This window comes from Chionomys nivalis, chromosome 1, assembly GCF_950005125.1.
Source record: "Chionomys nivalis chromosome 1, mChiNiv1.1, whole genome shotgun sequence".
NCBI lineage: Eukaryota > Metazoa > Chordata > Mammalia > Rodentia > Cricetidae > Chionomys > Chionomys nivalis.
Window position 1 is genome coordinate 36,820,647 of NC_080086.1, and position 13,219 is coordinate 36,833,865.

A 13,219-nucleotide genomic window follows, 5' to 3' on the forward strand; every position below is an offset into this window, starting at 1 on the left:
GGAGTTTTGGAATGGTGAAACATGTTTCTCAGCTTCAGACATGAGACAGAAGCATCCTTAGGTTTAACAGATGACAGAGAGAAGTATGGGGCTGGAAAGACGGCTTAGTGGTTGAGAGTACTTTTATGCCCTTGCGGAGGACCCAGTTTCTGATGGCCCTCTTCTGGCACCAAGGTCTCCTGCACAGACAAGTTGCACATAAATCCACACAAACACAAACTTAAAAATAATATTTTGAGGCCGGGCGGTGGTGGCGCATGCCTTTAATCCCAGCACTCAGGAGGCAGAGGCAGGCGGATCTCTGGGAGTTCGAGGCCAGCCTGGTCTACAAGAGGTAGTTCTGGGACAGGCACCAAAGCTACATAGAAACCAATGTCTCGAAAAACCAAAAAAAAAAAAAAATTTTTTTTGAATTTCAATAAGACAAGTTTTCAGGTTTTCAGGCAGAAAGCTATGGTAAAATGTATTATTCTCTTAACAGGCAAGCATTTATAATTTTGTTTGCACTTGCGCCCTTGCGGTACAATAATAAAATCTTCCCAGACACTGGAGCACAGTGTGAGCCAGGGAATGACTAATAAAGGTTAACTTTTAACACTGATTTATAGTCTTGGAACGTCCATACTTGACCACAGCCTTTGACGTGGGGAGTTTGTCCTCTGTGTCCTTGTCAAATGTACAGGGGCGTGACGGAGTGGAGAGGAACTAAAGGGTGGGATTGGAGCAGTCCTGTATCTGCTGGCTCCTAGAAGGGCGTCTCCAGCCCCCGCCCCGCCCCCACGATCCTGAGTCACAAAGGCGGTTGCTAGGCGCCGGGATGCAGAAAAAAATGCCGCTGCTACTCTGGAGCGTACAATCCGCGTGGAGTTCAGTAGGTGAGCTCCCGGCCCAGATGATGGTGGGTCCGGGCCCGGGATCCCACCGCTGCCCGGGTCTCAGGCAGGGTCATGTGGCTCCCGCTCCGAGGGAGGGACTTCCAGGGAGACAAGCCTGTTCTCCAAGCACCCCAGCCGCTCGGGATGTTTTCACAGTTCACGAGGACTTCAGCTGCACTTTGGCGCTGCCTTCCCCTTTCCCAGGTGGGGAAATCGAGGATCCGGGTTCCTTAGAAAGAAGGCACCTTTTTAAGGAAGTTTTCTGGACTGGGGAACCAGGTGTTTCCTATGCAGGTCTAGTACCGCATAGGGTAGTAAAGACTACCCAGGTTCATCCCCTACCTGAAAAATGGATTAAAGTTACTCCCTGTAAGGCCGAGAACTGGGGCAGAACCATTTTTATTTAAACCTTGTGTGAAGGGATGGAAAGACCTGGAGTCCGAAGTCCTCCCATCTCTGTTGGTTTAGTCTGGGCATTTGATAAAACTTTCTTTTTTTTTTTTTTTTTTAAGGAGATGAAACTAGAAATGGATTTTTTTTTTTTGATTTTGTTTTGTTTTTTATTTTTCGAGACAGGGTTTCTCTGGTTTTGGAGCCTGTCCTGGAACTAGCTCTTGTAGACCAGGCTGGCCTCGAACTCACAGAGATCCGCCTGCCTCTGCCTCCCGAGTGCTGGGATTAAAGGTGTGCGCCACCACCGCCCGGCCGGATTTTATTTTTTAAAAATGTTTAGAGGCGTTAATAGCCTACATCCACCTTGCCATGGTGGTATACCAGAAACCTCCTCTTGGTTTTTTTTTGGGGTGGTTTTGTTTTCAGACAGGGTCTTGCCCTATGTAGCCCTGGCTGTTAATGAACTCATAGCAATCCTCCTGCTTCATAAGAGTGAAAACTGGAGGCTGCTTAAAAGCCACACTGTAAACTGCAAACTGTAAGGTGCAACAGAATCTTTAGAGGGTTTGCATACATGCAAACTTCTGGCCCCACCCACATTTCTAATTAGGTAGGTCTGAGATGGGCCCTAAGAGCTTGCATTTCTACTAGGTCCATAGCGAAGTTAAACTGCTAGTTCAGGGTTATACTCTTGAGGGCTCTGCAGAAGCACCAATTACAAATGCTTGCAGGACATGGGCTGAGTTTCTTCTCATCAAATAATGTCTCATGAAGTCCAGCCACTTGTGCCCACCAGAGGCACTGACTGAAAGTCTCCATTTCAGACAAATTCGTATCATCTGCAGAATGGGTGAATTTCCTTACCCGGCGGAGGTTTAGGGTGTGCAGCAGTTACCAGTCAGTATCTGCTGCCCTCTACAGAACTACTGACCCCTGCCATGTAGTGGGACCCACAAAGTTTAAGACAGTAATGAGACAGATGTGAATTTGCACAGTAATGCCTCTTCCCTCCCCCAAAGCACAGCACGGAAATTCCATGTCTGATTCCTTTCCTTTAGGACTGTCAATGGCAGGATACCAGCTCTGGTCACCATGGACTCCACTGGATGAGAGCTTCCAATGGCTGCGGCACACAACACCTACCCCTTGCTCCAAACACCCTTTCAGGGCCTCTCCTTGCTTCCCGCACACCCCTTCTGACCTTGAAGTGCAGCTGTGCTTTCAAGAAGTCACTCTTGTCCTAGACAGCCCACTTGTGGCACCCGGAGAGGGCCCCAAGTTACCCTGCCACACCTCAGAGCTCCGAGCAGTGAACAACAAGAAAGGACTGGTGAGGAAGCCCCAGCCAGTTCGCCTCCATGGAGTAGATTCTGTTTTTGGTAGGGTCATCACAGCCCAGCCACCCAAGTGGACTGGAACCTTCAGAGTCTCAGACAAGTCAGCCTTCTGCAAAATTATCAGCAGAGAGCATCAGTGGCCCACTGGACTCAAAGAGCCTCAGATTCAGATGACAGTGACTATGTGCAAACAGATGCTACGCTCTATCCTCCTGCTGTATGCCACGTACAAGAAGTGCACCTTTGCCTTGCAGCACTCCAAGTAAAGGGTCCCCATCTGACCCGCGTTCCACACCATCATCTGTGGTATGTACAAAGCTTACAAAGACCTTTCTACATAAATCAGCTGTAAAATCATGCCAGATACTCTGCCTTTGAGTCAAGCTGTGACAAGTTCCCTTCCTCCCTTTCTCTTCAGAAACAAGACTGATCAATTGACCAGTGATACTGAGCAAGGAAGAACATCTCTGCCGTAAAGCTAATGGCTATTTAAGTCAGCCTAACACTGACATACAAATGTGATAGTGACTAAACTATCAAACAAACCAGCCTAGTGTGAACACACAAATGCCAAAGTCAGTAATGAGGAGGCAAAGAAAAGGGATGCCAAAAAAAGACATGTATGGCTGACTGGGAACCAGAGGATGAAGGGACCAAAAATTTATATGTGGGTTAAGAACTAACTTAAAAACAGCTTTCCCGCCTCAAACAAATGTCAATAAATAAAACATAACTTTAATACCAGCATGGGTAAAAATATAACAAATATTAAACACTCTTAATAGCATGGTGAGGAAGAGCCTAACAGCAGCTTTGAGACTGGGCTTCCTGGCAGATGACAGGAGAATCCCCTACTTTAGCTCCTGATGTTCTATTTCTAATAAACTATATTTTGTATGATTCTTACAACTAGATTCTAGGCATAATTCAGAATAATGTGGAAATAAATACTATATATATATATATAATGCCAGCAGATGTTTGATGATGTCTTTTATTCCTTTGTTTTATACTAATAAACAAAAAATTTTAAAGCAAGCTGGTGAGGTGGCTAAGCAGCTAAAGGTCTGGAACCGATATGGTAGAAAGAGAGAACTCCACTTCACCAGGTGTCCTGCGTTCTCCACATGTGCCCCACAGCACGTATGTGCCCCACAGCACGTATGTGCCCCACAGCACGTATGTACACCCACACAGAACAAAAATAAGTGTTTAAACATTCAAAATCAGTGTTCAAGACCCTCCTAGTCAGCACAAATACCATAATAGCTAGTCTACACAGAGAGACTCTGTCACAAAACAAAACAAAAACCCAATTAAAAGGTAGTTAAAATGTTCTTTTTTACTTTTTTGATCATTGACACAAATGATATTAAGGCCCTGGTATGACACAAACCTCACTCAATCCCACCCAACCCCTGAATAATACGACATATCTAAAGTGAGAAATAAGGTATCTGAAGCAAAACTCACAAAATAGTTTATTTACAAAGTTATCATAAGCCTGATTTTTTAATAAATCAGTTTCAAAACTAGTTCCCAAAGGCCAGTCAGAGCATTTACTCTGCAGAATCAGCATGGTCATGCTTATCCAAACCACTGATAGATGCTACAATGAAATCCTGAGCCAGGAACTTGGATGTTCAATAACCTGTGAAATCCATTGGTTAATTAAATAAAAACCCCTTCTTGAAGGAAAAACAGGAAGCTCTGGTTTGAAAGGCAGAGATCAGACTTCAAATCACAAAGAGAAAGGGGTAAGAGGCTGCCAGAGACAAAGGCACAGCTGTGTCCCGGGGTCTAATCAGAGCTGTCATCACTTTCATCGTTATCTTCATCCTTTTGTCCATCACTTGCTTCATCCTCCCCATCCTAAGGGATAAAGGAGAAAAAGTTCCTGAGGCCAATTCTTGCGACACAGCTGCCACAGATGTACACTACAGATTTTTGCTTTTTTAAATCTTTTTTTAAATCTTTTTTTTGTTGTTGTTGTTCGAGACAGGGTTTCTCTGTGGTTTTGGAGCCTGTCCTGGAACTAGCTCTTGTAGACCAGGCTGGTCTCGAACTCACAGAGATCCGCCTGCCTCTGCCTCCCGAGTGCTGGGATTAAAGGTATGCGCCACCACTGCCCGGCAGATTTTTGCTTTTTTGAGACAGGGTTTCTCTGTGTAACAGCCCTGACTGTCCTGGAACTCACTATGTAGACCAGGCTGGCCTCAAACTCATAGAGATCTGCTTATCTCTACCTTCTGAGTGCCAGGATTAAAGGCATGTGCCACCATCACCTAGCCATTTCTGCTTGTAAAAGCAATGAGAATTTTAAACCCCTGTAAGATAAAGCAGAAGTCCCCTCTTGTTTGCTTTTTGTTTTGAGACAAGCTCATCTCAAATCATTATGTTGTTAAGAAGGACCTTGAGTTTGTGACCTTCCTCCACCTCCCAAGTGCTGGGATTATAGGCACATTCAATCTTGTTCAGCTCCTTTGTTCTTTGTCTTCTGAGATGGGGGGTTGTCTCATTATACAGCCCTTCGCTATCCTCAAACTCAGGAGATCCACCTCCTTCTGCCTCCCAAGTGCTGGGACTAAGTAAGGGCATATGCTTGGCTCCTCTATAATTCTTGTCACAAACTGTAAGACCATAGAGAAAGGTTTTTGTTTTGTTGAGACAGGGTCTCATTGTATAGCCCTATCTGGTTCAGAACTTGCTTTGTAGAACAGACTGGCCTCAAACTCGCTGAGATCCACTTGCCTCTGCATCCCGAGTGCTGGTATTAAAGGCACGTGCCACCACTGCCTAGCCAGAGAGGTCACTTTGATATTGAATTATTTACAGCTGAACAAAATCAGCATGATCTTTAAATAAGCCAAAGTGTTCCAACTGTTCTTCAGGCATAAAACACAGAAACAAAGTCACATTATCAATTCAATATAGAACAAGGCCTTACTAGGTATGGTACAGCTCTGTAGTCCCAAGATTCAGGAGTCCAAGGCAGGAAGACTATGAGTTCAGAGACAGCCTGGGCTACATAGCAAGACTCTGCATATACAAATAAAAGGAATAAACAAACAAGCAAATATGTATGTGTATTGTGTGTATGAACAATGGTTACGACAAGCACTGGCATATTCAGCAGGAGTCCAGCATGAAACTGGTTTGTTCCTTTACTAGGACACATTTATGTACTGGAAGCATAATATAATGACTACCTCGAATTCTTTCTAAGAGTAAGTCAGAAGAGGTCAATTATAGAACTAAAATAGAGCCTACAGACGTCCTCATGGACAGTCTTTCTGTGCACAGCTTCTAGCTAAATTGCCTGGTACCAGAACACAAATGAACTGAGTAAAACGCACATTTTCATTTAGCTTATATTAAATTCACAAAAGCATCTGTCCATAGAAAATGAAGGCATGGGGCTGGAGAGATGGCTCAGCGGTTAAGAGCAGTGACTGTTCTTCCAGAGGACCTGAGTTCAATTCCCAGCAACCACATGGTGGCTCACAACCATCTGTAATGAGATCTGGCGCCCTCTGGCCTGCAGGCATCCATGGAGGCAGAATGTTGTATACATAATAAATAAAATAAAATCTTTAAAAAAAAAAAAAAAAAAAAAGAAAATGAAGGCATGGATTATTTTATTCCTTTCTAGTCACAGCTTGACTCTAGGCTTCTGCTTTCATGTTGCAATTTTGTATGTTAAAACAAGGAGGAGAGGCTAGAGAGATGGATCAGTGTTAAGGGCACTGACTGCTCTTCCAGAGGGCCAGGTTCAACTCCCAGCACTTACATGGTGGCTCACAACTCTAACGTCAGTCCCTGAGGACGCCCCCTTCTGGCACCTATAGGCGCACGCACGCACGCGCGCACGCACGCACACACACACACACACACACACACACACACGATGCAAAGAAAAACATGCACAATAAATATACACGTTTAAAAAAAGCTGAAATGGCTGGGCATGGTGGTGCATGCTTTTAACCTCAGCACTTGGGAGGCACAGGCAGGAATATCTTTGTGAATTCAAAGCTAGCCCGATTTACATATTAAGTTCCAGGTCCAGGACTGCCAAACAAAGCTGAAATGGTTTAATTCATTTTAACACAGAACATGTTGGTCTTTTCTCCCTTCTAGAACACTTTTACACACAAGATCATGGAAAACAGGACACTATATAATGGAAGAAAAAAAAATCTCCACTTTGTTTTTGGTACAGACAATTGAATGCACAAATGTGTACATGCTAAATACATGCTCTACCACTGAGCTATAATTCCCCGTAAGCTGTAGACAAATATTCAACACACCTCGAGAGATACTTGAGTGAGCCTCAGACAATGTAATTGTATTATATGGATTCCAAAGCATTCATATAAGCTTTTTGTAGGAAATGGAGATGGGCACAGAAGTATTTAACAATAGATATATACAGAGAAAATCCTGTACTTTGGGCTAACAAAGAATATTTAATAAAATGTTCTACCAATACCAGACCAGCCTGTGCAGATAACTCTGTTGCTCTGTTCTTAGGGACGTGGGATGTCATGCTGTCCTCACTGTCCTCTGAAGTGCTCTCTGGGGAAGAGGGACACTGGGAAATAATTTCTTCACCCTAAATGAAGAAGAAGCAGAAGAAATGGGGGATCATAATCAGCACATTTATGGTTTTGAGGAAGGCTGAGTTTCTAGGTATTACAGAAGGAATATTCTAGCCATTCAAAACATATCAACTGGAAGCCGGGCGATGGTGGCACACACCTTTAATCCCAGCACTCGGGAGGCAGAGGCAGGTGGATCTCTGTGAGTTTGAGACCAGCCTGGTCTACAGAGCTAGTTCCAGGACAGGCTCCAAAGCCACAGAGAAACCTGTCTCAAAAAACAAACAAAAAAAAAAAACATATCAACTGGGTTGAAAAGATGATTCAGAAGTTAAGAACACTGGCTGCTCTTCCAGAGGTCTTTTTTTTGTTTGTTTTTTTGTTTGTTTTTGTTTTTGTTTTTTCGAGACAGGGTTTCTCTGTGGCTTTGGAGCCTGTCCTGGAACTAGCTCTATAGACCAGGCTGGTCTCGAACTCACAGAGATCCGCCTGCCTCTGCCTCCCGAGTGCTGGGATTAAAGGCGTGCGCCACCACCGCCCGGCTCTTCCAGAGGTCTTGAGTTTAAGTCCCAGCACCCACATGGTGGCTCACAGCCAGCTATAGTGAGAGCTGGTGCCCTCTTCTGGCATGCAGGCATACATGTAGGCAGAACACTGTATATACAATAAATTGAAAAAAAAAAAGAAAAAGCTGTAAGAATATTATAAGAACAATAACATAACCTCTGACCTATCATTTAGGGAAACACTATTCAATTCCAGGTTTCTGAGATGTTCATGGAACTGATACATAGTTCTATACAAGGTCCATATTTTATATTCTAGATTTTGTATTGCTGACTCTTTTCAGTTAATGCCAAATATGGATCTAAAATTGTTCCAAAAGCTGGAATTGTAATCAGAACTTAGAAGAGAAAGTTTGTGGCTAGTGTGGGCTACACAATGAGACCCTGTTGACAAAAACTCTTTCTCAGTATCTCAAGGTTATTTTTTATCTCTATCTATCTATCTATCTATCTATCTATCTATCTATCTATCTATCTATCTATCTATCTATCTTTGGGTTTTTGAGAAAGGGTTTCTCTGCAGCTTTGGAGCCTGTCCTGGAACTAGCTCTTGTAGACCAGGCTGGCCTCGAACTCACAGAGATCCATCTGCCTTTGCTTCCTGAATGCTGGGATTAAAGGCATGTGCCACCACTGCCTGGCTCGTACCTCAAAATTTATAAGCAGCACACATGACCACAAACACCAAGCAGAGTCTGAGGAACCGTCCGGACTCAAACCCTAGTTCACTAACTGCTAAAAAGTCTGCGAAAATTACCATCCTGAGCTTCAGTTTTCTCCAAGAAAACAGAGTTGACTTCCTAAGTTTGATTTGTAAGAGAGAAAAACACTATTCTATTCTTCTCATATATAGCATTATAAAATTCAGCTACTGGGGCTGGAGAGATGGTTTGGCAGTTGAGTGTTTATTGCTCTTACATGGGACCCTATGCTTAGTTCTCGGTGCCTACATGGCGGCTCACAAGTGCCTATGTAACTCCAGTTCTAGGAAAAACAACACTTTCTACTGGCCTCCTCTAGATCCTGCACACATGTGGTGCACATAAACTCACAGAGGTACACATACAGAATATTTTAAAATGTTAAAAACAACCTTCAGGTAGTCTAAGTATGAACAAGGAAGAAATGGACCCTGAAAGTGAGTAATTCTGACATTATGAAACAGCGTAACATGCAAACGGGTTCCAGGTAATCAAACAAAGACCCTTAGACATGCCCATTTGTTAAAACTGGAGAGAATTTTTAGTAATAAGACTGCTTTAGGAAAAATTAAAGTTTGTCCATATGTGAGAATGTTAAAAATCTGCTCTCAGTGGGGCTTACAAGCATCTCTCTCGCACAGAGAAAGCGCTGTACAAAACTGGCTCCCTGTTTTTTCTTTTTTTTCTTTTCTTTTTTTTTTTTTTGGTTTTTCGAGACAGGGTTCTCTGTGGTTTTGGAGCCTGTCCTGGAACTAGCTCTTGTAGACCAGGCTGGCCTCGAACTCACAAAGATCCGCCTGCCTCTGCCTCCCAAGTGCTGGGATTAAAGGCGTGCGCCACCACCGCCCGGCTTCTTTTTTTTTTTTCTTTTCTTTGTTTGTTTTTTGAGAGAGGGCCTCACAATGTAGCTCTGATTGTCCTAGAACTTGCTCTGTAGACCAAACTGGCTCCAAACTCACAGAGATCTGCTTGCCTCTGCCTCCTGAGTACTGGGATTAATAGCATGCATCTCCACTGTCCTGCTAAATAGTATTGTGAAATTTTTTTTTGTTTGTTTTGTTTTTTCGAGACAGGGTTTCTCTGTAGCTTTGGAGCCTGTCCTGGAACTCCCTTTGTAGACCAGGCTGTCCTCGAACTCACAGAGATTCGCCTGCCTCTGCCTCCCGAGTGCTGGGATTAAAGGCGTGCGCCACCACCGCCCAGCTGTGAAATTTTTTAACCTTTCATGTCTATTAGTGTTCTACCTGCATGTGTCTGTGTACCACATACATGTGTTATGCCTGTGTCATGAGTCCCCCGGGAGTCCGAATTCGTATGCAAAAGCAAAGAACCTTTATTGTGAACTTGAGCATGGCTCTCCATCCATCACTCCAATACAGCAGTTTGATCAGAGAAAGCATTGAGCTCATCTATGGCAGGGTTTTTAAGGAATAAAGGATGGGGGTAGGGGAGTTTTGGATTCAGATGGGGGTTGAACAGTTTGGGCAGAAGTGAGGTAGCAGAAGTCTTGTCAAATAGGATTGGTACCTGTGTTGTTGCAAGGAAATTGGCAACCTACATCTAAGTTAGGTATGCTATCCTTAATGTTCTGGAGCATGTAGTACTTGTTTGTCTCAATTATGACTGGTCCCTCACAGGGTACAGTCTGTGGCTTTTCCTGGTTATTGTCAGGGTGAGGCCTAGTCCCAGTATTCTTAGTCTGCAGCCTGTCATGGCTGCACTAATGTTAAATTAGACCTCTTCAAATGCAGGCCCATGGAGGCATGTAAAGGGGGTTGGATCCCTAAACTGGAGTTACACACATTAAAGGCGTGCACCACCATTGCCTGGCTCCTCTATTTACTTTTTTTTTTAAAATATTTATTTATTATGTATACAATATTCTGTCTGTGTGTATGCCTGAAGGCCAGAAGAGGGCATCAGACCTCATTACAGATGGTAGTGAGCCACCATGTGGTTGCTGGGAATTGAACTCGGAACCTTTGGAAGAGCAGGCAATGCTCTTATCCTCTGAGCCATCTCTCCAGCCCCCATCCTCTATTTACTTTTAATTTTGTTGACAGTTTTGCTAAATTGCCCAGACTGGTCTTGAACTCACTTTGTAGATGGGCAAACTTAAATTTGTATTCCTTCTGCCTCAGACTTCAAGGTAGTTGGGTTAGAAGCCTGTGCCACCAAGTCCGACTAAAAGCAGTTTTATTAGGAGAACAGAGTTTGGGTGACCTTTTTAGTATTTCTTCTGGTGCTCTCGAAGAATGGGTGTAGGAGTCCATAACTAATAACTTCAGGCTTACCTGTAAGTCTCGGTTTTTGAGAGTACCCAACCAGAAAGCCTCTCTACAATTGTTGAGGACAAGCATGGCTTTGACTCTGCAAACTAACAGCTCCAGGGACTTTTTGAGTAAAGGCACATGTTTGGTGAGTCTTGTGTCCTGGTGAATCTGAAGAGAAAGAAATCATCCAGCTCTATCATCATGTTTCATATTTCTTTTACAAAAATGTCTGAACGTGAAGAATAAGAGGATATGCCTGGCCAATATGGCCCAGAGACATGGTCCATCAAAAAGTACTAGTTTGATAAGTAGTCCAAAAAGAATGTCAGCTAAAAACTCAGAACTAAAAGACACACCACCAGCACCTCTAGGTGCCTGGTATGAGCTCTGTTGACTAATCATCAGCAAATTACTTCAAGGTGTATATAATGATATTTAGCTCCTGTCAACTTTAAGAAATGGCTCAAAGAATCGTTTGGTTTGCCAGGTACCACAGAAGCCACCACTGTTTCTATGTTCTTTCAAACGTGACAAGGGTTCAGCAGCATCAATTGGAGGGTTATTTTGTTGTTGCTGCTGTTGGATCCCCTCACCCTCCAGAGACTCACTATGTAGCCCTGGCTGTCTTGGAAGCTATGTAGATCAGGCTGGCCTTGAAGTCACAGAGACCCACCTGCTTCTGCCTTTCAAGTGCTGGAATTAAAAACATGTGCCATGACACCTGACTTAGAGAAGATCTGTAACACTCAGATATTCTCACAGGAGACAACCAAGTCATGTAGCTCAAAAGTTCTAAGATGGCTGGTTGGGAATACTTCCAGGCTCCAGCAGTTCCCACCAAACAGTTCTCCCACCACATTTCTTTGTGTGCTGGCTAGTTTTATGTCAACTTGACACAAGCTAGGGTCACCTGCAAGGAGGGAACCTCAATCGAGAAAATGCTTCTGCAAGACTGCACTGCAGGAAGTATATAGGGCATTTTATTAATTAGTAACTGATGCGGGAGGGTTTAGCTATCCCTGAGTTGGTAGTCTTGAGTTCTATAAGAAAGCAGGCTGAGCAAGCTACAAGGAGTAAGTCAGTAAGCATGGCTTCTCTATCAGTTCCTGACTCCAGGTTCCTGCCCAGTTTGAGTTCCTGCCTTGGTTTCAAAGGATATGCATACTAAATAAACTCTTTCCTCCCAAGTTGCTTTTGGTCATGGTGTTTCATCACAGCAACAGAAGCCCTAACTTGAGGACACTTTGTAAAAGGGTACTCATCTAGGAGTGTTCTATATTCTCTTACCCCATGAAGTGGACATTGGTTTGTTGATTTGTTCTGAGACAGTGTCTTCCATGTATCCTGGGCCAGTCAGCCTCTAAGTGAGTACTAGGATTATATATCTCAGCACTGCACTTGAGTCCTTGGGAGCAAGCTGTTTCTAGAGGACACAGCTATACAATTTGGGCCTAAATACAAAATTTTTTTCTTTAGGTAACTGCCAGACTCATCCAGTAACAAAGGATTTGCTGACTCTAAATAAACTGTGCTTGGACACAGGGTTGAAAGCTAGGTCTGATGGCCCATGATACCATCTCAGCAGAAAGACTGACTTTCAGGCCATAGCTGGATATGCTTCATTAATGAGACATCTCTTACCTTGGAATGTCCACAAAGGTGATGAAGGAGCCTTGTGTTCAGCTGAAGGGTTTCCAGCAAGCTCAGAACATCTTCCTAACAACAACAAAATTTATAAATGTTCTGGTTTAACATTCTAATGTTATTTCAGATGCAATATGTTCTTGCAGCAGGGGCTCCAAGGAGGATAAACTCTGTAGGTCCCAGCCTCTGCTAATAATTATCTGAGTCTGGCCCTCAGTTGGGAATGCTGAATACTTAGTGCCAATTGGCTTTAAAAGTCTACCAAGCCTATTTTACAGCTCAAGTGGCTTCTAAAGTATTTGCGGAGACACTGAACAGAAGAGCCAGGTGTAGAGCAACAGAATGAAGTACACGTTAAAGGGAATAAGCCCAAAGATTGGAGAGAAGTGTAGAGATGGGTCTGAACAGAGTGATTTGACTGCCTCAGCTTATCTGGGCACTTCTGGCTATAGCTGGGATGGTGTCATTTAAAATTGCTGCTCAGAATGTAGGCAACAGATTGCTGAAGCCCCAGCCCCCACTGAGAAATAGCAAGAGAACCCTGGCAACTGGCTCTGCTCTCAGTTCTTACCCGATGTTTCCGAAAGCTGAAGTCGAGGAGTGGCATACACTGCTTCAGAAATGCTTCCACAAAGTGACGTCCATACTGAAGAGAGAAACACAGCGCTGAACTCTGGCTGAGGACTTTTACTTGTATACATTACAAGTATACACTAACTTGTATACATTAAAAAATAAATTGGGAGTGGTCCAAAAAGTTAATTTGGAGGATGTAACTGAAGTTGAAAAGCAAATAGGCCTGCTATATAAAAAAGTTCCAGGGGCT

The 13,219-nt window shown here is 43.6% G+C and overlaps 2 protein-coding genes across 3 annotated transcripts in view; one reads left to right on the forward strand and one right to left on the reverse strand.

Moving 5' to 3' along the window:
• Positions 1–816: 816 nt before the first annotated feature.
• Positions 817–2,871, forward strand: Fancd2os (FANCD2 opposite strand). Its single transcript, XM_057769080.1, has 2 exons — positions 817–875; positions 2,327–2,871. The coding sequence occupies exons 1-2, from the start codon at positions 818–820 to the stop codon at positions 2,869–2,871; spliced, it is 603 nt and encodes a 200-aa protein (XP_057625063.1). The 5' UTR covers position 817.
• Positions 2,872–4,100: 1,229 nt separating this feature from the next.
• The window catches only part of Fancd2 (FA complementation group D2), an 81,498-nt gene continuing 72,379 nt past the window's right edge, over positions 4,101–13,219 (reverse strand). The window contains exons 39-44 of one of the 2 annotated variants that reach the window (XM_057769126.1): positions 12,965–13,039; positions 12,391–12,465; positions 10,771–10,917; positions 7,123–7,223; position 6,411; positions 4,101–4,477 (exon numbers count right to left, since the gene is read on the reverse strand). In XM_057769126.1, the coding sequence (XP_057625109.1) occupies positions 4,406–4,477; position 6,411; positions 7,123–7,223; positions 10,771–10,917; positions 12,391–12,465; positions 12,965–13,039 (471 nt within the window). In that variant the 3' untranslated portion in view covers positions 4,101–4,405. Of the gene's footprint in view, positions 4,478–6,410; positions 6,412–7,094; positions 7,224–10,770; positions 10,918–12,390; positions 12,466–12,964; positions 13,040–13,219 lie in introns of both variants that reach the window. The other variant, XM_057769132.1, reaches the window with a different exon arrangement.